This window comes from Maylandia zebra, linkage group LG18 (genome assembly GCF_041146795.1).
Source record: "Maylandia zebra isolate NMK-2024a linkage group LG18, Mzebra_GT3a, whole genome shotgun sequence".
Lineage (NCBI taxonomy): Eukaryota > Metazoa > Chordata > Actinopteri > Cichliformes > Cichlidae > Maylandia > Maylandia zebra.
The window spans coordinates 13,045,918-13,070,304 of NC_135184.1; the positions used below are offsets into that span (position 1 = coordinate 13,045,918).

Genomic DNA, 24,387 nt, shown 5'->3' on the forward strand with positions numbered 1-24,387 from the left:
CATTCACAAATGCAGGGTTATGAAGTGTTTAGAGAAAATGTGAAAGAAAAAGTTCTTGCCCTGTTTGGCAAAACTGCACAGAGGACTGGAGCAAAGTAAAATAAAAGAGACCTTGGTAGTTGGTCCTTTCTATGTCAATATATTAGCAATATCGAGTATTTGCACATTGTGCTAATGTGGAGTGGAAGCATATACTGTTGCCTATCACAAGCATAAAGAATGATGTCTGGGGTGATGAGATGTAGGAAGTTCAGTTTCTGGTGCTATACTTCACAAATAATTCATAATAAAACCAGCACTGCAAATGAGCAAATTATCTCCTCATGGTGTATTTATGTTTCATTTGATATTTCACTATTAGTGCCCTGATATATATGTGGCACATTTTCCTAGTTCACAAATAAAAAGCAGAGAGAATAACATTGTCCCTGCACAAGTCTCAGCTTGTCAGTGCTTGGTGCAATAAGGTATGCAAGTGTGTCACTCTAACTCTAACTGTCTTGAACAAATCCCTGCTGACTGGTGAAGACCAATTTCTTTCACACACACACACACACACACACACACACACACACACACACACACACACACACACACACACACACACACACACACACATAGATAGATAGATAGATAGATCGCTTTTAAGTGTGTAGTGGACATCAGTATGTATAAATAACGTCATATATATTGTTATATAACCCCACCTATGGTCCCAGTAAACTGGCTTAACATAAGTCCTGTGGTCTGTATGTCTAAGGAAGTAAATGATTCTAGATCTTTGAAGGTTGATTGTAGAACACAATGGAAATGGATTTAAAGATCATCAGACACAGTGGTATATCAAAGAAATGCCAGGTGACCCACACCCAGGAACAATCTCACGGACTGGCGGTCATCAGCTCTCACAGACCTGGGAACAGGAAGATTGTCTGATATTCAGAAAGTAGACATTGGTTAGCTGACCGAGGAATATACTCAGGAACAGAAAGGTCACCTATGTATTTACACTCAGAAACAGGAAACTGGTTAACTGACCCAGGGATGTTTTCATGAACAGAAAGGTTGTGTGCTTACACAGACACGGAAACAGGAAATCGGTTTGCTGACTCAGGGACAAACTCAGAAACAGGAGGTCGGGGGAAACTAACCCTAACCCAGCTAGAGCTTGGCTGAAAAGTTTTTCACAAAGGTGTTCGGCTCACAAAGATCATTTGACTTTTGTTTCTTCGTCTTCTTCTTTTTTTTATAGAAACCCCCAAAGGGTAATTTTGCTTCCCATTGAGTTTGTACACAGCAGAGAACGTGTCTCTCTGCTTTTGTGTACCTGCAGTTTGTGTGCTGATTTGACCACACATTTGAGTCCTGTTGTTGCATCAGCAACTTTTATAGAAAAATAATGAAGAAGCAACTTCAAAATGAACCATTACTTTGAGATAATTACAGTACACTACTCTCTTATTTTTACTTGCCTCACAACCGCTTTAAACATTTCCCTCAATTTCTGAGAAATTAAACATTTGTAAAAAAAAAAAAAAAAAAAAAAAAGGTCCTGGAAATATCAAGTAAATATGCATAAAATACAATGCACCATTTTGAGCCATAAAGATGGCTCTGGCTGTTTACTGTCTTCCCCTCATCTTTCTCCACCGTCCTATTACATTAAAGGCTAAAAAGCCCCCAAAATATTATTACAATATATTATTCTCCTGCTGAATTACTAATCAGAAATGAAATGTCTTAGACCACAGAGACCCTGAGGTAACATTGAAAAATGAAGCACATTAGACCATATTTGCCTCTATTACACAAACACAAACTTTAGTCAGGAATGTCAGGCACTTTTAGTAAACGAGCATCTGTATCAAATATAATATGTAGGTATGTTTGGTTTCTTTTATCATGTAGCCTGATGATTTTGGTAATAAAAGTATCGCCTGACAGCTCTTCCATTCATTCACAAATGCAGGGTTATGAAGTGTTTAGAGAAAATGTGAAAGAAAAAGTTCTTGCCCTGTTTGGCAAAACTGCACAGAGGACTGGAGCAAAGTAAAATAAAAGAGACCTGAGTCATCATTGTACAAATCAAACCATTACTGTTTTGTCAGACCACTGCTGATTCCACTGGCAGCTGTTCCTACTTTTCATCAAGAACCTAGAAGAAGATGCTGCTAAAATACTAAAACATGTGCGACACATGTGTGTCTCATAATTCAGAAGGTCTGCCGTGGTTCATGGATGGATGCTTGACATCCTCACAACGGCAACTACAATCTGCAGTTCTCCCCCTGCCCACTAGATGCCCTCAGTTCCCTGCTCTTTATCCATCCATTCCCTTTCCCTCAGAACCGTCTTAGTTTCTACCTTTAGCTGTTTGTGACTGACTTTATCTTTATACTATGTATCCTAACCTTCTGACTGTTTCTGATCATCATCACCTGCTTTTTACATTTTTTGTTTGCTGATTCTGCCGCAAGTCTCGTGAAATTTAGACTCATTAAACACTGTTAACAGCACGTGTTACTGAAGCGATTTAAGAATAATATCGTGACATAGTGTCTGCAAAGCATCAAGATATGACTCCAAGACTATTGTTCATTTATGACTGAACACAGTCAGAACCCAAGTTTATTGTTATAATCCATGTTCTCTCAATAAGTGATATAAACAAGCTTTCATCACTTCCACGTCGCCTTGGCAAGTGGAGAAACGCTCGGATAGACCCTAATCAGGATTTATCCTGCTTTTCTCTCAGAAACCAGGCCTGGCTGCGCAGAAACACCCCCCCCCCCCCCCCCTCAATCTTTCATACGAAAAAACGATGAAACAAAAAATCGCAGACTCACTGGATTATAATAAGCGTTTGGCTTCGTCTCACTGATAATTCTCTCTAGAAGTAAACGGAGTTCAGCTTTAAAGGTGTTTCTCTATTTCAGCCACAGATTCTGGTAAGTTGTTGTAATCAAACTATGACTTTATCACCTTCAGCCTGAATGAAAACCATTAACTTGCATGTTCGCATTTCTGTTCGTGTTCGTTTTTTGCGTTAAAATCGGTACTGTTTGCTTCACATTCCAGTAAAATACGTGTGATTGTGAGAGTTACGGTTATTTATTAGTTTCACGTCCGCATTCAAAAACAAAAACAAAAGTAAGCTGCAGCTTCAGGTCTGAGGGAAAGAAAAGAGATTTCTTCTACAGGAAGTGTCATTAGCTCTGATTTTTCTTGTGAATGCTGTAAGTTACGTCAGAGTACTAGATTACAAGTTTACACAAAACCCAGTGAAGTATAATTAATTATAAAAATGTATCAAAAGTGAGTAAAAGTACTTTTATTGTAATAAATTAGTCCCTAGGAGTGACATGTGACATGCTGAGAATTATAAAGAAGCCTGAATGGAAAACATGTTAGCTGGATCTGATTCACTCTCTCCAAAGAGTCTCAGCGTGTATTTTAGGAATCATGTCTTAATTAAAGACCCAAGAGAAAAAAATAATGACTCCTTGAACATCAGGCTCAAACATGTTTGATTAACAGAAGCTTAATGTTTGTGTTTTATAATCATACCATGTTTTTAAGTGTAAAATCACAGGCTTAGAACTAGTAACTATAACTGTAAAGTACTATAAAGTAGTGAAGTACTCCTTCTTTAGTGAATATATTTCTTTTCCTCCACCAGTTTGCACTAAACCATCCAGCTGTAAACTCAGGTATTCTGGGAACTTTGTCACTGTCAGGTGTTTTTGTTTGTATTTTGTGTCATTGGCCTGACTATTTTTCTCTTTTCCAGATGAAAACAACAAGCTGATTGTTCAGTTGGTGAGGCTGAGACAGCTGGTGGGGTGTCAGCCATGGGTCGAAAGCTTGATCTGACAGGACTGACGGACAATGAGGCGGAGCACGTGCTGCAGGTGGTGCAGAGGGACATGAAGCTGCGCAAGACAGAGGAGGAGAGACTCAGGTGAGTTCTGACCTGTAAATCGAGCAGAAGTGGAGCTCCAGGTGTTTTATGTTTAGGAAGTGAACTGTACTGACTTTCCCCCCCATCCTGCTGTTTTTCTATTGCAGCTTGGTTACTCACACTGCTCATATGAGTGTTTGAAAGTTTTGAACTTCCTTACCTCTGATGAAATCTTATTTCTTTGAGTCTTCTAGTAAATGTGAAACTGCTGAATAATCAGCTTATCACAGCGGTTTATAAAAGTACACTTTTTCTGTTCTTAGTGTTGCAAGAAACATAAACCTAGGATTTATTATTGCAGATATTCTTTTATTTTTGGTTTCAATTTGAGTAGATCTTGGCGTAGACAGAAAGAGGGATTGTGGAAATTAAAATTGTGCAGAGACCACGGAGACGCAGTCCTCCAAAAATTACAAGAATTACAGTCATACTTTGCCATTTTCAGAGTCGCAACATTAATTAGACAAACCAACCTAATTTAAACATGAAGTTTATTTTAAATCCTTTGAAATAAATGACTGCTTGATGCCTAGAACTCATGAACATCACAAAATGTTGTTTCCTTCCTTGAGATGCTCTGCTGGGCCTTTACTACGGCTACCTTTAGATGCTGTTTGTTTGTGGGTTTCTCTGCATCCGGTTTTGTATTTTATTTATTAATTGAAAAGGCCCAACTGTTAGATTGAGATCAGGTGACTCACTTGGCCACTGGGAATGGAAACTATATCTCATTTCTTTGCTTTTGCAGTTGCAGCATTTGGCTGAATCTGTGTAGAGAGATCAGCCCTGTACACTTCAGAATTCATATTGCTTCTTCTATCCACAGTCACATCCTCAATAAGCACTAATGACCCAGTTCCACCAGTTCCAATGTCATACCATTGCCTCTACTGTGTTTGACAGATATGTCATGTTTCAGATTATAAACTATTTCTACCATGGTGATGAAAATATAAAGTATGGCTATGGAAACAAAATGAAGAACATATAAGTAAGTAAGGCACTGCACCTTTAAGGTCTTTTACACCAATTTTCTCAGGCTGCTTTTCTTCAGCACAATTTAATTCGAGGAATTTTTAGACCTTGGTGGAGATTTCCTTTCCCGCCTCTTTGCTCTGAAGTGTGTCCTAAACACAGTAGCCAGGAAGTGAAGCCTTTTTCCGCTGCACTCAGACCAGCTTCCTCCTTCACCCCAACCTCAACATATATAGATACAAAGGCACAATAACGTGGTAAATAGATGGGTTTCATTGCTTGTAGCCTCAGCCTGAGAGTTACACAATAGTGGAAAATGATTTGCCTGTTTAACAAAAAGAGTCCTTGCTGGTCCTGGTGCTTTATTTAGAAAAACACTTACCTCTTACAGCATTACTCCACTGTTTACCAAAATGCTTTCAGTGGACTGAAAACCCATGAGAAGGACCTCACATACAAGATGAACCTAATTGTCAGGAGTTCCCTTAGATTTTTATCAGCAAAAGCCCTTTTATGTGGACATCTGGCTTGATTAATTAAGTGTTTATCTGTAGTGTTTCATAATGTAACTTCACAGCTAGATTTAAAAATATATATATATATTCTTAGGAGTATGTCTAGTGTGTGCTTATCAGCCCAGTGTGGTCTATTATAACTTCCCATAAGAACTGTTTATTGTTGTTGCTGTTATCCTCCAGTCTCACTCTGTCCACACACTGAGGACACGAGGTTTCTGCCTGTAGGTCAGACTAAGAATATGCTTTAAAAGTATTTAATATTTAATATGAAATGTTTTACTTTATAAGCCACCTACCAGATCAGTTAGCTACATTAGCTACATTCACATTAAAAAAAAAAGCAGATGGATTTATTTTTCAGTACCACATACTGAAGATGAAACAGGGTCCACAGAATTATCTATGAAACACCATGAAATATCTCTGCATCTCTTCAGATGCAGTCTTTGAGGACCAGCAAACAGATTTTCAACCCGTGGTCTTTTCTTTAAACTTTTAATCTATGTTTTTTCAGATTATTTTCTGGTTACAGTTTGGAGGGGAGTATCTGTAAAGTTGAGGAAACAGAGACACCAAAATATTACTGTAAGAAAAATATGCTTTAAAGAAGTGTACTTTAGTACATTAGACGGGCAGGTGGTTGTTACGTACCATACTTTAACTGAGTTATAGAAATAGTGAAAAACTAAACTATACGACTAAAATTTATGACCCTCAGCTGCATATATATTTTTGGTACATTCACCTTAACTTACTTTCCCAACTCCCAAACTCTAACCCTATTTAAGTCTCTGTGACAGTCTAGTCAGAACATAGAACATACGTCTGTGGCCTGAAAACACTGTAGAACTACAGTATCGATCCAATGTTGTGTCCATATTCAAAAATCTGTGTATTTGCTTCACTGTACCTGCATTAATGTTTAAAAAGGCCCATCATCACAATCTGAGGCCACTGAAATGACAACAGTTTCTCTGCTTGAATCATATGTGCAACTGAAAGGAGTTTTTCTGTTAAATCCCCACATGACATGACGAAAAAAGTGATTAGTTGGTGAGCTTTTTACATTCCTTAACTTCAACAAGTGTTGCTAAGCACAGCGCTTACCACCAGCTAATCTTGTAATTGTTTACCCGGCATGATTACACATTGTTGACATTGTCTTAGTTCTTTAAAGACAGACATGCTTTTGCCCAAAAGTTAAGTTATTTCTTAGGTCAAAACAATAATAAATTCAATCTATACTCCAGTTTTTAACAGCTGATAAATGTGGCCAAAGATCTCCACAGCTAATCCCCTCTTTAGCAGAAGTACTTGATACAAAAGGTCACGTACTGCTTTCAGTCATCACACGTATGATTTAATCTGTCATGTCATTTCGATTGTTCACTTCTCTGCTTCCTCACTCCCAAACTTGTTACGTGAGCTCTCACTTCATGCATCTTGCTTTTCAATTTCTGCACCGACATCCCTGAGATGAAACCCAGGAGTGTTCATGCATCTGAAACAGCAATCAGACGGCAGAGATGAAGTTAGGAAAGGAATAGAGATGAGCGAAGAACAGGAGAACACATCTGGATGCTGTTGACTTTCTTTGTGACCTCTGGTGCATGTTTTTCTTATGAAAGGAGGAACTTCTGTGTTAAGATGTTCAGGACTGATTTGGATAACTGAAATATCACACATGTATTTTATAACTGATCTGAGATGATGTTATGTGTGATAAAAATACTCTTCTGTTTTTCTCAAGAATAACTACTTCATTAGATAATAATAGAAAAGCAAGAAAGACACAAAAAACACAAATAAATACTCCAGATGAGATTTATTTTTAAAGCAGTGTGCTGGGGATTTCTGAAGCTAAATACAGCATCTACTGATTTCACACTTACCTGGGGCTAATACTTAGTTGGACTCCTTTGTGCCCTCAGAACTGCCTCAATTCTTCATGGCATAGAGAGGCAGAAACATTCCTCAGACATTTTGGTCCATATTGACATGACAGCGTCACAGTTGCTGCAGATTTGTAGGCTGCACATCCATAATGCAAATCTCCCACTCTCAATCCAGCAGAGCATCCCAAAGGTGCTCTACTGGATTGACATCTGGTGACTGTGGAGGCAAACTCACTGTTCAAGAAACTAGTTTGACATGATTTGAGTTTTGTGACATCGTGTGCGGTCATAAGGGGATCGAAAAGGGACGAAAATACGAGCACAGAAAAAAATATTAGAAGCATTCTTGGTTGTAATTAGTGGTTATTTGAGTTACTATTACTATTACTATCAGCTGAAAGCATACTGGACATTCTCCTCTGACCTCTGGCATCAATGAGGGATTTTCACCCACAGAATTGCTGCTCACTGTTTTTCAAACCCTTGTCTGTAAATCCTTGAGAGTTTCTGAAATACTCCAACCAGCCAACAACCAGGCCACATTCAAGGACACTTAAATCACCTGTCTTCCTCATTCTGATAATCAGTTTGAACATGTTTGTACATGTCAACATCCTAAATGAACTGAATTGTATCCCAGCTATGATCAGAGACAAGTTAAATGCACATTGCAAAAAAGGGGATTTTGCAAAGCTTTTCTTAGACATGGTTCCCATAATTGAAATGACTGAACTAAAACTGATCAGTAAATGAGAAAATCAGCTATAAATGAGTTATAATGTTGCCTCATAGATGCTAACATGTAAATAAGCTGCTATTTGTCAGACGTTTTCATGCATCAGCCTAGAAGTTGATGATATATGAGAGATTAGCTGTCCTGGAATTGTGAATAGTGAAAACCTCCGTTCACCAGATACAAAAATCCTAAAACTTAAAACACAGCTGTCCCCTGCTGTTCAGAAGCAGCACAGCAGGCACATTCATTTGGTAAGATACACTGTTTACAGAGAACAACTCATCTTTTTATCTTCTTATGACAAAAGATAACTGATCCCCATTCAAATCTTCAAACACAAGAAAAATAAACTAAGCTCCATTCAGACAAATGCCAGCAGACATTAGTTAGCTTATCACCAAGAAGCAGACTTTATGTGAGGATAACTGCAGCTGACACAGCCTGAGCCTCTTCTTGTTTGTTCTCTTTGAATGACCGAAGCTCAAAAGCTTCTTTCGCTGAGGGTGTGTGAGGATAAAGCTGCAGAGTGCTGCGAAACATTACTGTGCATGTCTTATTAGGTCAAAAAAAAGGTCCACAGCTTTTTTGTGTTGAGTATCATGGGATGCTTTATGTTTCAGGTATGTTTGTGCATGTTTCTTCACTTTCTTGATGTTATTACCTCACAGTCTCTGTCTGAGTCGGGCTGATGCTGTTCTGTCTGGGAGGTATTTATATCGTCCACTGAGCTTTAGTAATGGATGTGGTGCTGTAGTGAGGGGCATCCGAGGGAGACTGTAAAGTGTTTATGGTTTTAAAGTTACAAGTTTCATTTAAATATTTGTGGTTAAATTTTTTAAAGGACTTCTAAGTCATATAACTTACAGAGCTGAAGTGATTAGCCAACAGAACCAAAGCTTGCTATCATAATTGTTCTTTTAAAAAAAATAAAATTCATCTTTTTCGTCATCGCTGATGTGACCTTTTACTTGTTACTATTGATTAACAGAGAAATTGACACATTTTTCTACACTAAAAATATTCATTTGTTGTCTGAGTTTTTGCTTTGAGCTTTTGTCACATATAACATCATCATCTTTTCTTTTAAAGAAACCCCTAAGTTTCCATAAATCACATTCTGTAAACGTACTTTAATAAACATTGTCACGTGCAGAATGAGGAATTTATTTTGATGCTTTGCATTTTGAATTTCACGTCATCAGAAACTGAAATGAAACCAACCTGCATACCTGCAGAAGCAGTTCCTGCCTCTCTCCTCATCTTGTCAGACTCCATCAGTTTCGAGCTGTAATAATTTATAAATGATTCAGTTATGGCTGATGCTCCTGCTGTCATGATGTGAAAATAATGGATTTCTTTCTAGTGCCACCTACACAGTCACACTTTCTATTTGCCTCTCCTGCTTTGCCTTCATTTGTTTGACTAATTTTATATTCCATCATGTTGGAGCTCCTGTCAAATCATCTGCTTCTGTCTGTATTTCTTTGCTGGAAAGCTAATGATAAAAGAAATGAATGCTAAATTGTTACACAATTACCCGTGTTTGTTTGCTGTCACATTTACTGAATGTAACAGAAAACAAATAGCTGGCAGTTATTCAGCTCCCTGGCAGAAAGCAACCAGTCTAAAACAAATTTATAACAATGTAAATTCAGATAAATGTGATCTAGTAACACCACAAATGAAGAGAGATGTGCATACCAAGTCCAATTAATTTAGATGAGTAAATAAATAAATAAGTAATTAGATTAATGTGTTTCATTTTAATAAAACAAATAATGAATTTGCGTACAGTTTTAATTCTATTACTTTGACCAGTTTGACCAGAACAGATTTGTTCCTCACAAACGCACAGAAACAGAAACACTGTGCCAATGATGTCAAACAGCAACATTAATTTAACTCAACAACAAAAGAAGCAGACTGCTGTCTTTGTATGGCACTGAAACAGATGGTAAAATGGTAAATGGACTGGTCCTTATATATTGATGCACTCAAAGCACTTAATGTAAGTGCTGTTTGCAGGTTGTAAATGCAGGCTGCTGTAAGTCTGTTAGTGCTTTGTGTTTGCGAAAGGATTATAAATGCAATCAAACGTGTAAAGTCGAGACGGCATGTTAAAAAAAGTCATATTGAGGCACACAATTACAAAATTACATTACATTAATTAGCATAAATTATTATTGCATTAATCTCCATGGTTTGAGCTCTTCTCACTTCTTTTGCACTTTCATCCAGATTAACCTAAAAAAAGACATCAGGGGTCTCAAATGAACCCCTTTCAGTCCAATGTTACCTGATTTTACATCTCTCTCTTCAAGCCTCAACAAGTTCTCATATATTCATGCCATCATTAACACCATAACTAGTGAAGATACTTGTTCAGTTATTAACATTAGTTAATTATCAGGACAAGCGACTGAATTCATTTGTCTTAGTGAAGATGCACTGAAGACACTGGGCTCTTTGTGTGTGTTTTAACCATGTATTTGTGGTTTAGTCACCACGGCTGTTATTTATTTAATACAGGCTTTCTGGTTAACAAGCAGCTCGATAAACATATGAAGCAGCTCCATAATTCTCACCGTATCTATTTATTTTCTGTTTACAAAATGATGAAACAACCTGACCGAATTTTTGAAACCACTTTAATTTCTGCTCCATTTTCATTAAAGGGACGCAGAGGATCAGTGTGCGTTCATCTGTGCACTCTGTGTCCTCATTCACATAATCATCCTATTTGACACAGTAAACCCTGGTCTGGTGCTTTATCCATGTGCAGGAACTTCATATGATCCCTGTGGAATACTATACTTCTTATCTTACTCACTGACACATAAGCATCTTTTTCAAACAGATTTTATACATCTCTCTCTCTCTCTCTCTCGCTCTCTCTCTCTCTCACTCTCTCTCTCACACACACACACACACACACACACACACACACACACACACACACACACACACACACACACACACACACATTCCTAGTTTCACTATCTCTCTCCCCCCTCCTCCCCACAGCGAGCTGAAGCAGGAGCTGGACGAGGAGGGCAGTCGCTGCCTCCTGCTGTCACGGCAGAGTTGCTTCAACCAGCGCTGCTGCATCCGCTGCTGCTCGCCTTTCACCTTCCTGCTCAACCCCAAACGCCAGTGTCACGACTGCCACTACAATGTCTGCAAGGCCTGCCGGGTGTACAACAAACGGGACAAGACCTGGCTCTGCTCCGCCTGCCAGAAGAGCAGGTAAGGTCAGCGGTGGTGCCTGGAAGTGCTGTGGTGTTTATCTCTCTCTCTCTGTGTGTGTGTGTGTGTGTGTGTGTGTGTGTGTGTGTGTGTGTGTGTGTGTGTGTGTGTGTGTGCGATATACAAGGAGACTAAGTGAGGATGAGAGGCCGAGAGTGACGTCAAAGGTTATTAAGGTCTTACTCCACTGTTGGAGAGATGGATTTAGCACTTATTACACATAACATAGACACTAAGATACAGTGCAGGATAAAGTCTCCTTTGGCCCCAACATTTGCACTAATGCAAGATGACAGAGGTAGGGAGATGTGCAGCAACATAAAATGGATTTTCAAAGACATTTTCCCAAATTTTCCCTTTAGAGGTCTTTTCTCGAACTCAACTTGTTTGTTTAATGTTACAGAAATCCTGAAACGCTCCATTAAGCATGTGAACTTTAAATCCACACGCTCTACTTCACTTTATTTTTGTGTAATTTTATATTTTTTACAGTTTGCTCAGATTGTAAAGCCTAATGGCTAAAATCGAAAGTGTGTCATAATTAAAATTCCCTTTGTTCATGAAACGCTGACATTTCAGGAGTTGACATTTTCTTTTAAAAGGACGAGGCTGAGCTTGTTATATGTTTTTCTCATTGCTGAGGGGTACAAAGCAAAAAACTAGTTTCTATGACAAATTGAATGCTGTCTTGTAAGGCCTGCTGAAAATGCAGCAATCATGAAAAAGGTCGAGACGTGATAATCGTTCAAATGTGTGGAGAACACATTTCTAGACAGGCTCCTAATCAGAAGTGATTGCATGTAGAAGAAAAAAAATGGAGCCACTATTCTCACCTAAACATGCAGGTCTGACCCTCAGACTGTTGGTGTTTGAAAGTTACAGACTGTCAGATTTATGGGGTTTTAGTGGGAATGTATTTCTGCAGCCTCTAGTCAAACTCTGAAGTGACCATGTCCGGTCACGTCTGCTGCACAGAGTCCAAATTAAAAGCCTGTGATTTCTGCTAAATGATTACATTATATACTTCACAATGGCACCTTTTTAAAAGCCTTAATATACTCCAGAAACTTCAAAGACACTGTAGATGTAAATTTTAAATGTGTAAAGCAGTTGCTGGTTTAAATGCCACTCTGTATGCAGTGGATCAGGGTTGTGCTGCTGTCTGACCCAGACATTCAAAATCAATTAAGTAGATAATATGAGAATAGAGAGCCATGACATGCGCTGGTGTCAGGAATCACTGTGATAAGCTTACCTACCTGCCACCTGCCTCCAGATCATTCAATATAGCATCAGCCGTGGGGTCAACGGGGACTGCAGATATCCAGTCATGCATTAAACGATGTATTTAGGTGCTACGTTAACTTTAGTATTTGTCAGAGAACCTAAAGGTAGAACATCCAAATAGACTTAAAATAAAGAAAAAACTGCAGTGTAATAAAAATGTAATAGTGCTTTGTAGATGTACTTCTTTCTTTCCAGTGAGGCATCGTGGCCAGTAGCTGGTAGTTAAAACCTGGCTGCTTAGTCTGCACCAGGAGGCACCTTACAAAGCCTGTAGAAGTGCAGTAATGATGTGTGACATTTTATGTTTTGCATCTGCTTCCTGTCAAAGCACTCGCTGTGTACACACACTTACAACCACTCAGAAATCGGAGGGTACCTCATTAAACATAAACGTGTCATTATACAGTTAATTTAAAAGCAGCAGTGATAGGAATTTCAATCTTAAATGTACTTGAAGATAATGCAGCACGTAACTGAGCTAGACTAACAATATCATGCACACATTGGATCATATACTGGGTCTGTTTACAGCCATGTTTCATATGTTACATACAACAATTTTAGTTATAGTATGCAAGGCTATAAACAGACACTTTTCATAGAGTCAGTCACTATTTGTAAATGTTGTAGTTGAGATACATTTTCTGCACACTTACTCAGATTCTGCAGAGTAACATGTTACTTTCACATTAGTCTAATTCATGTGACCTCACTAACTGATAGGTCTACAGAAATCTTCAAATTCTTCACATTGACTTATTTAAGTAAAACACTGCTGAAATACTGTTCACAGCAGCAGTGTTCTGGGTTTGGGTACATAAACGCCCTTCTGTCTGGGGTTTGCATGACCTTACATGATTGTGTGGGTTTTCTCCAGTTAATATGATACAGTAGGTAAAACAAAGAAAACAGCACAGTGTATCTACGAGATGTGTAACATTAACAGGTTTTGTTTTGGACTGTGGGAGGAAGTCGGAGTAAACCCACGCAGACATGGGCAGAACATTCAAACTCCACACAGAAAGATCCCGGCTAGATTTGAACCCAGGACCTTTTTGCTGTGACGGTGCTAATTACTGCACCACCGGACTGCTCCCAACCATCTTCACATTTAGATTTATTGGTGGTTCAGACTTTTCACAGTTAACCAAACAGTGATTTCATATCTACAGATTGTTTCTTAACTTTACGTCAGCAAGACTCTGCTAAGTTTGTGTGAAGTGTTTCTGTAATGCTGCCTTCTTGCTGCAGATCAGATAGTGTCACTGTGATTTGTTGGCTGTGACTTCTTACCCGTCACAAATGATAACAGCTGCTGTGTTTTTCCAACTCACTTCCAGCTTTAAAAACACTTATTTTTTAGGTAGAGTGTAAGATGAAATCAGTGCGACAATCCTGCTATTTAATCAGCGTTGTCACTGTATTACCCCCCATGACGACCCAACTTCAGTGTAAACCGGCCCGTGTGATTTCATGCTGTCTTGCAAACATCAAAGTGAGACGCTTATGTGTCTCCTGTCTACCTTTTACTAATGATTAAACATCTCCTGCTGAGTCTCTCTCAGCCTCCTGATTTATGAAGTAACTCCAGAGAAGTTTTGGCTATTGATGTGAGAGACATAGTGGAAATGAATCCGCACAGCTGCCAGCAGCTGGTTGTGTTCATCTGTGAGTCAGATGTAGATTGGCACCAGGACTGACTGATGGTTTTGCTTTTTTGTGTTTGACCTGGTTACTGAAATTCTGGTTGAATGTTGCTTGACCAAAACGTGGATAATAACAAATCTGTGGATAATAACAAATGTGAAGAAAACTACATTTCCTTCACATTTGGTAGGGTGATTAGCATAATCTATATTAATCTGTTGTATGTTTGTGTGTTTCTTTCTCAGGTTGTTGAAGACACAGTCACTGGAGTGGTTTTACACTAATGTGAAGAAACGCTTCAAGAGGTTTGGCAGCGCCAAAGTGCTGAAGACTCTTTACAGGAAGCACCTGGCAGAACACAGTGCGCTTTCAGAGCTAACAGGTAAACTACTTCTGCTGCGTTAGATGCTTAAGATTCTCAGTTAGGAAACCGTTCCCAGCTCTTACTTCACTAAAACCTCACATATGATTGGCTCGTTTCATAACAGCTTGCTGTAGGGAGAATCTACTCTGATGAGAAATTAGTGTGCTCGCTCAAAGTTGTCTTGATTTTTGCTGTTTCATATCTCAAAGCAGTGGAGAACATGAACTTGGGAAGAGGGTGAAAGAGGATTAAGCTCTTGGCTTTCATCCCACATTACTCTGGCAAATCACTCAGGCTGTTGCTACACTTCAAGTCTATTAATGTTTGTTTGCTTCTTTCATATCTTCACTCAGCAGGGACTCAGTGCTGCTGTATGTGTGCAGGTTTTATGATCCACTGTTCAAAAGTGTTTACAGACGTAGATGTGAACATGACGGTGCAGTTACAAGCACAGTTTAAGTTAACTCGAATCAGTGGATCACTTTTTAATTTGTTTTCCTCTGTTTTTGGCCTCAGAATTTGTGTAATTTAAAGCTGCAGTGATCAACGTTTTTATATTTATAATCTCTGGTCTTTAATTATTGTTATTAATAGGTGTAATGTGTATTGCCGACAGTAGATGTTCTTTAATTGATGTTAGCGCAGGGCCAGTTATGGTTCTTGTCAGTTTTTTCTTTGTAATGTGTGATCCTGAAGCTTGTGTGAGATTTGTGCAGCAATGAAACATTTCCTCTAAAAACCTTTCAGCACATCTCACTGATTCGACAGCTTTGTGGTGGGCTTGAATTTCTGAGGGATGAAAGTCATGCTAGACAGAATCTTTGCACTGCATCAGCAAATCATCTGTGAACAGTGCACCTCGCGCTCCCTGATGACTAATATCAGTGTTGGGTCCAGCTGTTTTGAGACGGCAGCTCTTTAGCCCTTTACTTTTTTAGGGATGGACCTGGTTCTAGATTAGAGGAGTTTGTTCTCAGAGGAATTTGATTCGAAAGATTTTCTTTGAAAAGTTCATTATGAACTTCAAACATTGCAATATCTTTTCCTAAAAGTTTTGTTTTTACACGAGATCTTTCAGTTTTAACCTGTTTCTACTTCAGTGACAGTAAGAAAAAAAGGCTTTGAGCTTTTCTTTAATGAAAGCAAAGTCAGTGTAGAAGAAGCTTTTTGTGTCTTCACAGCTAAATGAGAAGCTGTCACACTGAAAATGTTTTGGTTCAGACACAGAGAGCTTTGAATAAATGTGTTCCTAGTGACATATGCTCAGGCATCTAGGTCTAGTCAGTGACAAAGCACCAGAGCATCTGTGAACCACTGGTTCAGAGTATGATCTGATTGAACCGACAAGGGATTTCAGAGAATTATGTGTGTTGTGTGGAGGAGAGGTCACCTGCTGCAGATAATGCAGAGCTCTGACCCTGGTGGGAGGAGGACTGATGTGGGCTGGCGTTAGGCCGTCGCTCCTCTGATGTATAGCTTTTTTTTATTCTCTGCACACGCACTCTTTAGCACTCTGTTTCTTCCGTTTTTGTACTTTAATGACAGACCGGCACTGAAAACTAAACTCTCCATCCAGTTGCAAAATGCGATCGACTCAGCGTGACTCATGATGTTACTTTGCATATGAATAATGCGTATGACATGAATAGCATCAGAACTAGCGGAGCTGACATTTGAGAACTAAATGCTGTGTGATCCTGAACCTTGTGTGAGATTTGTGCAGCAATGAAACATTTCCCCTCAAGACCTTTCAACACAGTCCACTGATTCAACAAAGCCTGGAGACATTCTCCTCTGAACAGAGACGCAAAGGAACAAAGTGGCCCTGAGGAGCAGAGGAAGTGAGGCGAACTCATATATATGATTTACTCAAGGCTTTGTATAGTACAGACATACAGGCGTTTTATTATCATCTAAACTAGTGATTACTGTTGTGATTCATCATTTGAGAATTCTGAAACTAGTTTTTTCCACGAACAGTCAAATCCTGATGATAACTATGATTATAAAATAAATTCATCTACAAATCTTTACAACTGTTGTTGTAATTTTGGTGTGACATCACTTTTTTTTTTTAATTGTTCAGTTTTTTAGTTTGCTGCTGTAAACATGGAGAACAAATGGCATCCTCAGTGTTAAAGATTACTTATATAAGCATACTAACAAGTCAAAAAACATTGTGGGCATAATGATGATTATTAGGATTCTGCTAGCTTTAGCATTTAGCTCTAAGTCCTGTTAGCACGTTAAAGATATCTAAGACTGTAAAATAATAGGTTAGCTTTAGTACTGATTTAATTTTCATTTTAATTCAATTTCAATTAACTTTTATTTACATAGCTCCAAATCAGCCCCAGCAAACAGATGACTACCTATGGCCAAGCACTTAGCAACAGTGGGAAGGAAAAACTCCCTTTAAACAGGAAGAAACCTGGCAGAACTGGGCTAAATCTTCCGCTAGCGGTTGAAAGTGATTAGACGAACACAGGACAAAACACACCATGGAAGAGAAATTAACAATAACTCTTTGATCAGTTAGCTGTTTAACAAATACTCTTTCAAGAAAATGATAAAAGGATGGTTTGAGATTGGCCTATAATTAGGCCAGTTGACAGCCGGGTCGAGTGATGGCTTTTTAAATGATGGTTTAATATATAATGTGTAGATTAATCATACGATTGAAAAATTAATAATGGTAGGACTTCTCTGAGCAGTTTTGCAGGAATAGGGTCTAAAAGACACGTTGATGGTTTGGAGGAAGTGTATATTGAAGTTAAGTAAATATTAGTAGTACTGAAAGTAGCTGTATATAATAATGAGTCTGTAAGGTGGTTAGAAATGTTTTCTCTCTAATGGTTTCAGTTTTACTTTTGAAGGAATTCATAAATTCATTGGAAGTTGTGGTTAAAGGAATTTATTGGATTTCTGTAAGATCTAAAGGTAGAATAGATGTAGGTTAATGTTATTCAAATCAATGGAATATACTCTGCCATTCATGATACACGGGAGAAGTACTTTCTGCTGCAGAGTTCATATTCTCATGCATGCCTCTGTCAGCTCGCCTTCCCGAGAGATTCATGGCGCCTTCAGGGTTACAGTGACCTCCAGCTGCTGTTCTGGTCATACTTCTAATTGCATGCATCTGTTATGACACAGATGTCTGCAGACATACACGAGGCGTCACTAGAACAAAATCCCTTTTCCTGCAAATAAAACACAAAAAAAATCCTCAGGTTGTCTCTATTTCAGGATATTTCACATCAAGCTTGTCTCTGGAGTTTTAACCAGTGGAGTAAAGTGCTTGCTTCATTTAAAAAATCTGAACAGTTCATATTACTTAAGTGCTCTTTGGCCTTTTAAATGAATTGAAGTGACCCCGTGTACTCAGCTGTACCCTTGAACCGGGCCCTGCTGTGCACAGATCGGCTGGTAATGCCATGCATGAGGAAACTAATGCACTTATATAACCACAAATGGATGCATTGTTGCATGAATATTTAAATGATGTGAAAAGAGCTCAGAGCTTAAGAGCTGCAAGGGGAAACTATGTAGAGAGTGACTGAGTGCTCTCTACTGAGCAGTTACTGACATTAAAATCAGATTATGTATTTCAAATATCGGTCAGAGATACTGTTGATAAGTTTGTGTAGTTATATCTGTTTACACCATAGATGTATTACCAGCAAATGTAGTGAGGAAACAAGTAATCAAACCAAGCGAAAAACATGGTAGAGTGTCATTTTTATCAAAACTTACACTTAATAAATCAAAAATTAAGCTCTCATACAGGAAAGAACATCTCACTGGAGACAGCACAGCTGAGGTTTAGGTATTTGCAATGAAAACTGTTCTTGTCATAATAAAATATCAAAATTAATTCTCATAATTGCACAAATGTAGTTTCCATAACGCAATTTAAAAAATGACAGTGACCAAAAAGATGCTCCTTCATCTCTTTAATGCTTCATCTTATTTAAAGGTTATTCCCGTGATCAGGTTCCAGGATAAAAAGGTTAATCCCACGTGGAAGTCTTTTCACGTTCATGTAAACATGTGTGTGTCTGCAGAGGGCAGCGCCTATGAGGAGAGCATCTGCAATGAGGACAGCGTCTGCGGGAGCGACTCAACGTTTTACAGACAAACTGAAGGTGCAGACACATTTAATTATGACTTCACTGATGCTTGATTGTACTGTACACCTGCTGTTGTAATTACACATGCATACACTTGGACTTTCACATATCAAAAGTATGACACTTTGTGGTGGCATAAATGCTTTATTTAATGTACAAAAGTTACAGATTTTCCCCAGTTCAGCTTTCTCCCAGTAACTAGCTAAGATAAACGTTAAACTAATTAGTTTCAGTTTTTGTTTGTTAGCAATGAAGTAAAAAAAAAAAAAGACCTGCCATTCAAGTTTTGCTTACAGTTCTAAATGTAATTGGTTTTAGTTGTATTTCTGGTATTTGTAAAATACTGAAGTGCCAAAGTAACTTTAAGTACAGGGGTCAGTTAACTCATCAGTGAGCCCTTTGGAGCTGTGCGCCTTTAAGTCCCAGCGTAGCTCTGTTTTCCTCAATTTTTGAGGTTGGGCAAGTGCAAATTTAACAATCTGCACCACAATATTATAACATCAACTTTTATATTGAAGATAATAAAGCTGAATTTGGGTTTGCAGGGAAATATTTGCTTTCTTGCGAAGAGTATTAAGATGCACAAAGGTGGATTTTGTTAACTTAACACAGTTCAGATGATTATCTTGTGTTACTCTGCAAGAAACCAATATGTATTGTATTGCAATGTTGGCTTATTTTTTTAGCCCTTCCTGGAGCATCAGTTTTAGGCCTATTAATTTTATGTTTCTTGATTTAATCTCTTATGGAGTGAATTTAATAGCTTAAACAGAGGTGTTATGGTGCTACATGTTTTATTCATTTAGCTCCATGATAATAATGAAGTTCCAGCCAGGCCAGAAATCCAGAAATTTAATGGAAAAACGGCGCTTGCCAACTTTGTGTTTATATACTATAAGAATACAACTCGTTGGCAAACAGATTGAGTCCTGTATTGCAAAGACACCCATTGCAACTGGGTTGGTCTCATTGGTGCAGACAGACCCAGACAGCAAATATTTGCAAACCTTCACCAATATGAGAGTATTTGCAGTCGAATGTGAGAGCTTTTCCATCTTTTACCCAAATCAGTCAGTGAAATGCTCACCATTTATTTGCCATACATCAGATTTGGCTACTCGAACATTTGGCCTTTTTCTCCTGATTGGTCATCCATTTCCTGTTAAAGTGAATTTCAACAAGAAAAAGATATTTCCCAATATCCAGGTCAAACATAATCCTCTCATGATTCCACATGAATCCATATTTGTTCCCATGCTGACTTTCATGTAATGCTTTATAGCAGAAGAATTGAGTAGTTTTATGATCTTAGCTGTAATCTTTTGGCGCAGGTTCCTATTGCATCTCAAACAACCATGTCAGTCTGTTCTCTTCTGTGTCCTGCCTTGCTCTCATTTGTCATCACGCGCATAGTTCACTGCGCTAACAGGATGAGTGACGGCAAACATGAATGAAAAGCTGCTTTGGGCTGGTGGTCATGTCTCAGTCTGCAGAAACTGGGACTGAATGCAGACAGATGCATGTCTTTAAAAGTGAACTGAACTGAAAACTGCTCCTTCTTTATAAAATTTTGCAGAGTAAACAATGTAAACAATTGTTTGATCCAAAAGTCCTTCAAATAACAACAAAACACGTGATTGTTATTTTCGCATTTAGAGCACAGCATGGCGGAGACGCTCACTGTGGCCAGGCGGGTGGCAGAGGAGGCCATAGACGAGGCCATTTCCAAGGCTGAATTTGACACTTCCAATCAGGTTATTCATGTTTTTCCTCTCATACAAATAGTTGCTTATTGTTCGAACCTTTATCGACCCATACAGTCTTCTACTGGAAATGCTACATTATGTTGGAGATTATCCTCAATCTGCACTTTGATAAATAGCCTCTAGAGACCTTACATGAAGTTTCTTTTTAATCTGACTATTCTGTTTTTTTATTTTCTTTCAGTCAGATTAAGTTAAACCATCAGGATTATGCTTCAGTCCAAAACTCAGATGGTTTAATACTACAGTATAAGACAATGGCAGGGCGATTGCTATCTTTGTGTAACACTTCCAGCTCTTCAAAAATCACAGACGCTCAGAAAGATTGGCTTTTCACGATTTATTCCTGCAGAAGACATAAAACACACTCAACAGGTGTCTTCTGATGGTACCAGCAATTGTAGCTCCCTCACAGTGCAAACGCGCGCTGTCTTAACAGACTTACAATTAACCTTTTAATAAAGAAAAGGTGGAAAATAATAACTTCTCTCATTTTACACTCTGTCATACTGAGCTTGTATACAAAAGAAATCTTATGACTAATAAAATACATTTCACAATCGTATAAAACAGAATAACAGGATAACATAAGTATCACCAACTAAACATTTCCCTCTAGTGGTCAAATTAACAATAGCGCATTACATCTTCACTTGCTTGTGCTTTACAGACAAAATGGCTGTTAACAAGCTCACGTACCTGCAGAAGACATAAAACACACTCAACAGGTGTCTTCTGATGGTACCAGCAATTGTAGCTCCTACAATGTAAAACAACATCACAAAAAGCACAGAAAAACGGTAAATCCAAACACATTTCCTGCTATGCGCAGCAACCACTAGGGGGCTGACAAAGACTAACTGCCAAAGAGCATAAATACGGCAGAAACACTATTTAACAGCAACCCGCCTTTGTTTCAGTTACACAGAAACTTTCTAACATCAATATGAACCTATATACATCGACATGTACAACTTGTGTAACAACATTCACACCAGAAACCATAAAAATGCCAGAGCCTTTCATTACAGGACTTACCCTCACAGTGCAAACGCGCGCTGTGAGGAGCGGAAGCCTTAGCAGCTTCTAAACGTTAGAGTGAGATCCGGTTTCTGGGTTTTCAAAATAAAATACAATAAAAAAAAGATAAAATTCACACTTAAAATGATAATTAAGAACAGGTAAGTGCATGTTTTTCATATGTATTTAGAGGAGGCCATAGACGAGGCCATTTCCAAGGCTGAATTTGACACTTCCAATCAGGTTATTCACGTTTTTCCTCTCATACAAATAGTTGCTTATTGTTCGAACCTCTATCGACCCATACAGTCTTCTACTGGAAATGCTACATTATGTTGGAGATTATCCTCAATCTGCACTTTGATAAATAGCCTCTAGAGACCTTACATGAAGTTTCTTTTTAATCTGAGATAAGATAAGATAGAACTTTATTAATCCCTCGGGTGGGTTCCTCTGGGAAATTCGATAATACTATTCTGTTTTTTTATTTTCTTTCAGTCAGATTAAGTTAAACCATCAGGATTATGCTTCAGTCCAAAACTCAGATGGTTTAATACTACAGTATAAGACAATGGCAGGGCGATTGCTATCTTTGCTCATAGCTGTATGTAAAATGTGGCCACTCCATGAAATAACCCGAGGAGGTCATGATGTGAATCCTCGATTTGAATGCTTTTGCTGATGTGTTTTGGCTGAGTGACCCTTGTATGGTTATAACTTGTCAATCACAAGGAGGGACTGCCATGAAACCGCATTCTTTTCTTTTCTAACTTGAATCATAATTTAAAAAATTGTATTCAGTAAGCCTTGAACCCAGTATGTACGACCATAAAGCCATGAGGTTGGGTCGTTAAAGAGGTCATAGCTGAAAGGACATTTTTCCTAAATTTCTTTGTTTCAACCATAGTCAGCACCCCCTGTTGGTCTTTTGAAAGAATGCAGGTTGAAAGTATTTTCTTAAACAAAGTTCATCTAATATCTGCATACCTTTTTAACTCAACTGAAAACGATTTGCTCATTCACATGAAACCCCAGTAACATGCTAGCCTTTAAAATGTTATACTTTTTCATATAGGGGGAATTATTTTGGTTTAATTCATCACTTGACCTTTCTAACTTAGATTTCTGATGCTGCATCTTTAAAAACACAGTTATGTTAGAAAAGATTTACTTCTTACTAATCTCTCAAAGTATGCTAAAGCTTTTGGATGTAGCACAGCAAACATGTATATGTAGTGTATATTCAGAGGAGTAATCAGCTTAGAGTGTTTGTTTGCGGCGATGAATAGCTTTTTTATTTGTGTTTACAACAGGAGAAGCAGAATGAAGCACGCTATCTGCGGGAGCACAGAGGAGAGCTCATTGAGGAACTGGCCAAAACCATTGTGCAAAAAGTAAAAAACATAAGAACAATAATTTAGCATGTGAAGGCCTCTTCAAACCTTCCAGTATTAGAAAGGAGTTAATTATTTAATTTTATTTATTTTTTCATCTGCAGAGTACTGAGCTGTTTGCAGTACTAATCCTAGTCTCTGTTTATGTAAGATCATTAGTAGGAGAAAGACTTTGGCTGAGATGAGAGCAGAATATGATCAAGACTTGGCCCTTGAACGCAACACTGACCTTCATCATCAACATCAGTCCCCCTCTGATCAAGCGTCCAGCTCACAGAAACATCAACCAAGCCTCTGGGTAAAAATAAATAAATCAGAAACACGTTTTGTGATCCAATAACTTTACCTTTGTGAATAATTGGTGGGAAATAACTCAAGTAATGTATTTGTATTTATTCTTAATGAGTAAACCAGTTTGCTTAGAAGACGTTAAAGCTCCAGGAGCACATGTAGTATGAAGAACAAGTTACATTTAAAAATCTCTTTTGTTGGTACCACCCAGGCTGTGTTTTTTAAAAAAAGAATATTTGGTACTTAGAGTCTGTTCTGTGATGATCCTGATGAAGGCCATGGGCCAAAATGAGTTAGTCAAGTAAAAAGGTTGTTCTTCATATGATAAATGTTGCTGGACCTTTAGGTTCTTCTTCACACGCACATCAGAAGCAGCTGAACAGTAAGTCATCAGTTCTTCTTTCACTGAAACAAAGGATGACATGATCATTTCTGTTTCCACATGCTGACCTCTGCTGGTTGAACTATTCAACAAGGAACCTTTATATTATCATCAGTTTATAGAAATAAAAGATCAATTCAAATATCACCAAATTATTTTTTTCTAATTTTGCAATGACTTTTATCTTTTTCCCCAGAGGTCACAATCTGCTTTCTCACTGTTGGACAATGACCTTCCGGGCCTTATAGAAGACTCCCCGCAGACATTACAGAAGGAAGGAGCTGGGTCGGCTTGGAAGAGTGTAGACCGGCTGGATAACGCTGGTAAGATCCTCAAAAACTCAACAAGTATGTTAAACTCACAGTTGTAAATTGGATTATTTTATGTATATTTTTCTCCTCACACTGTTTATGATTGAATGTATTACCATAAAAAGTTGGAACAGGTTCATTACATATGATATACACAACATGCGTGCTCCTGTAACTGGAACAACATGATTTAAGTGACAGGTAAACAATGCTACAGTCTCCCAATTTTAAGGAAAACGGTCCACATTTGCATCAGCATTTAATGCTTTTTTTCATACTTTATCTCTTTTCAAAGTTTTCATACAAACTGGCTTCATATCCAAATTTTCTCTGCCTTGTTGGGGAACTGCTAGCTGTAATGTCACGCTCTCAGTTCTAGTTAAAGGTGTGGTAGGTAATACTTGTGTGGGTGTTTTTGTTGCATCGTTATATGCCTCGTTTGGCACACTGCTCCCTGCTTCTCT

At 38.3% G+C, this 24,387-nt stretch overlaps 1 protein-coding gene and 1 long non-coding RNA gene across 5 annotated transcripts in view; one reads left to right on the forward strand and one right to left on the reverse strand.

The window, feature by feature from the left end:
* Positions 1–2,817: 2,817 nt before the first annotated feature.
* Positions 2,818–24,387, forward strand: part of myripa (myosin VIIA and Rab interacting protein a) — a 30,938-nt gene continuing 9,368 nt past the window's right edge. For 3 of the 4 annotated variants that reach the window (XM_076876430.1, XM_004555364.3, XM_076876431.1), the window contains exons 1-9: positions 2,818–2,948; positions 3,791–3,961; positions 11,110–11,331; positions 14,511–14,647; positions 18,697–18,777; positions 20,419–20,516; positions 22,859–22,939; positions 23,091–23,237; positions 23,809–23,935. In XM_076876430.1, coding sequence (XP_076732545.1) covers positions 3,852–3,961; positions 11,110–11,331; positions 14,511–14,647; positions 18,697–18,777; positions 20,419–20,516; positions 22,859–22,939; positions 23,091–23,237; positions 23,809–23,935 — 1,003 coding nt within the window. In that variant the 5' untranslated portion in view covers positions 2,818–2,948; positions 3,791–3,851. Of the gene's footprint in view, positions 2,949–3,790; positions 3,962–11,109; positions 11,332–14,510; positions 14,648–18,696; positions 18,778–20,418; positions 20,517–21,459; positions 21,789–22,858; positions 22,940–23,090; positions 23,238–23,808; positions 23,936–24,387 lie in introns of those variants that run through there. The other variant, XM_076876432.1, reaches the window with a different exon arrangement.
* On the reverse strand, positions 16,907–21,472 carry LOC143413415 (uncharacterized). Its single transcript, XR_013094027.1, has 3 exons — positions 21,225–21,472; positions 19,850–19,921; positions 16,907–17,832 (listed from the first exon to the last, which is right to left on the reverse strand). It is a non-coding gene; the product is annotated as an uncharacterized LOC143413415 (long non-coding RNA).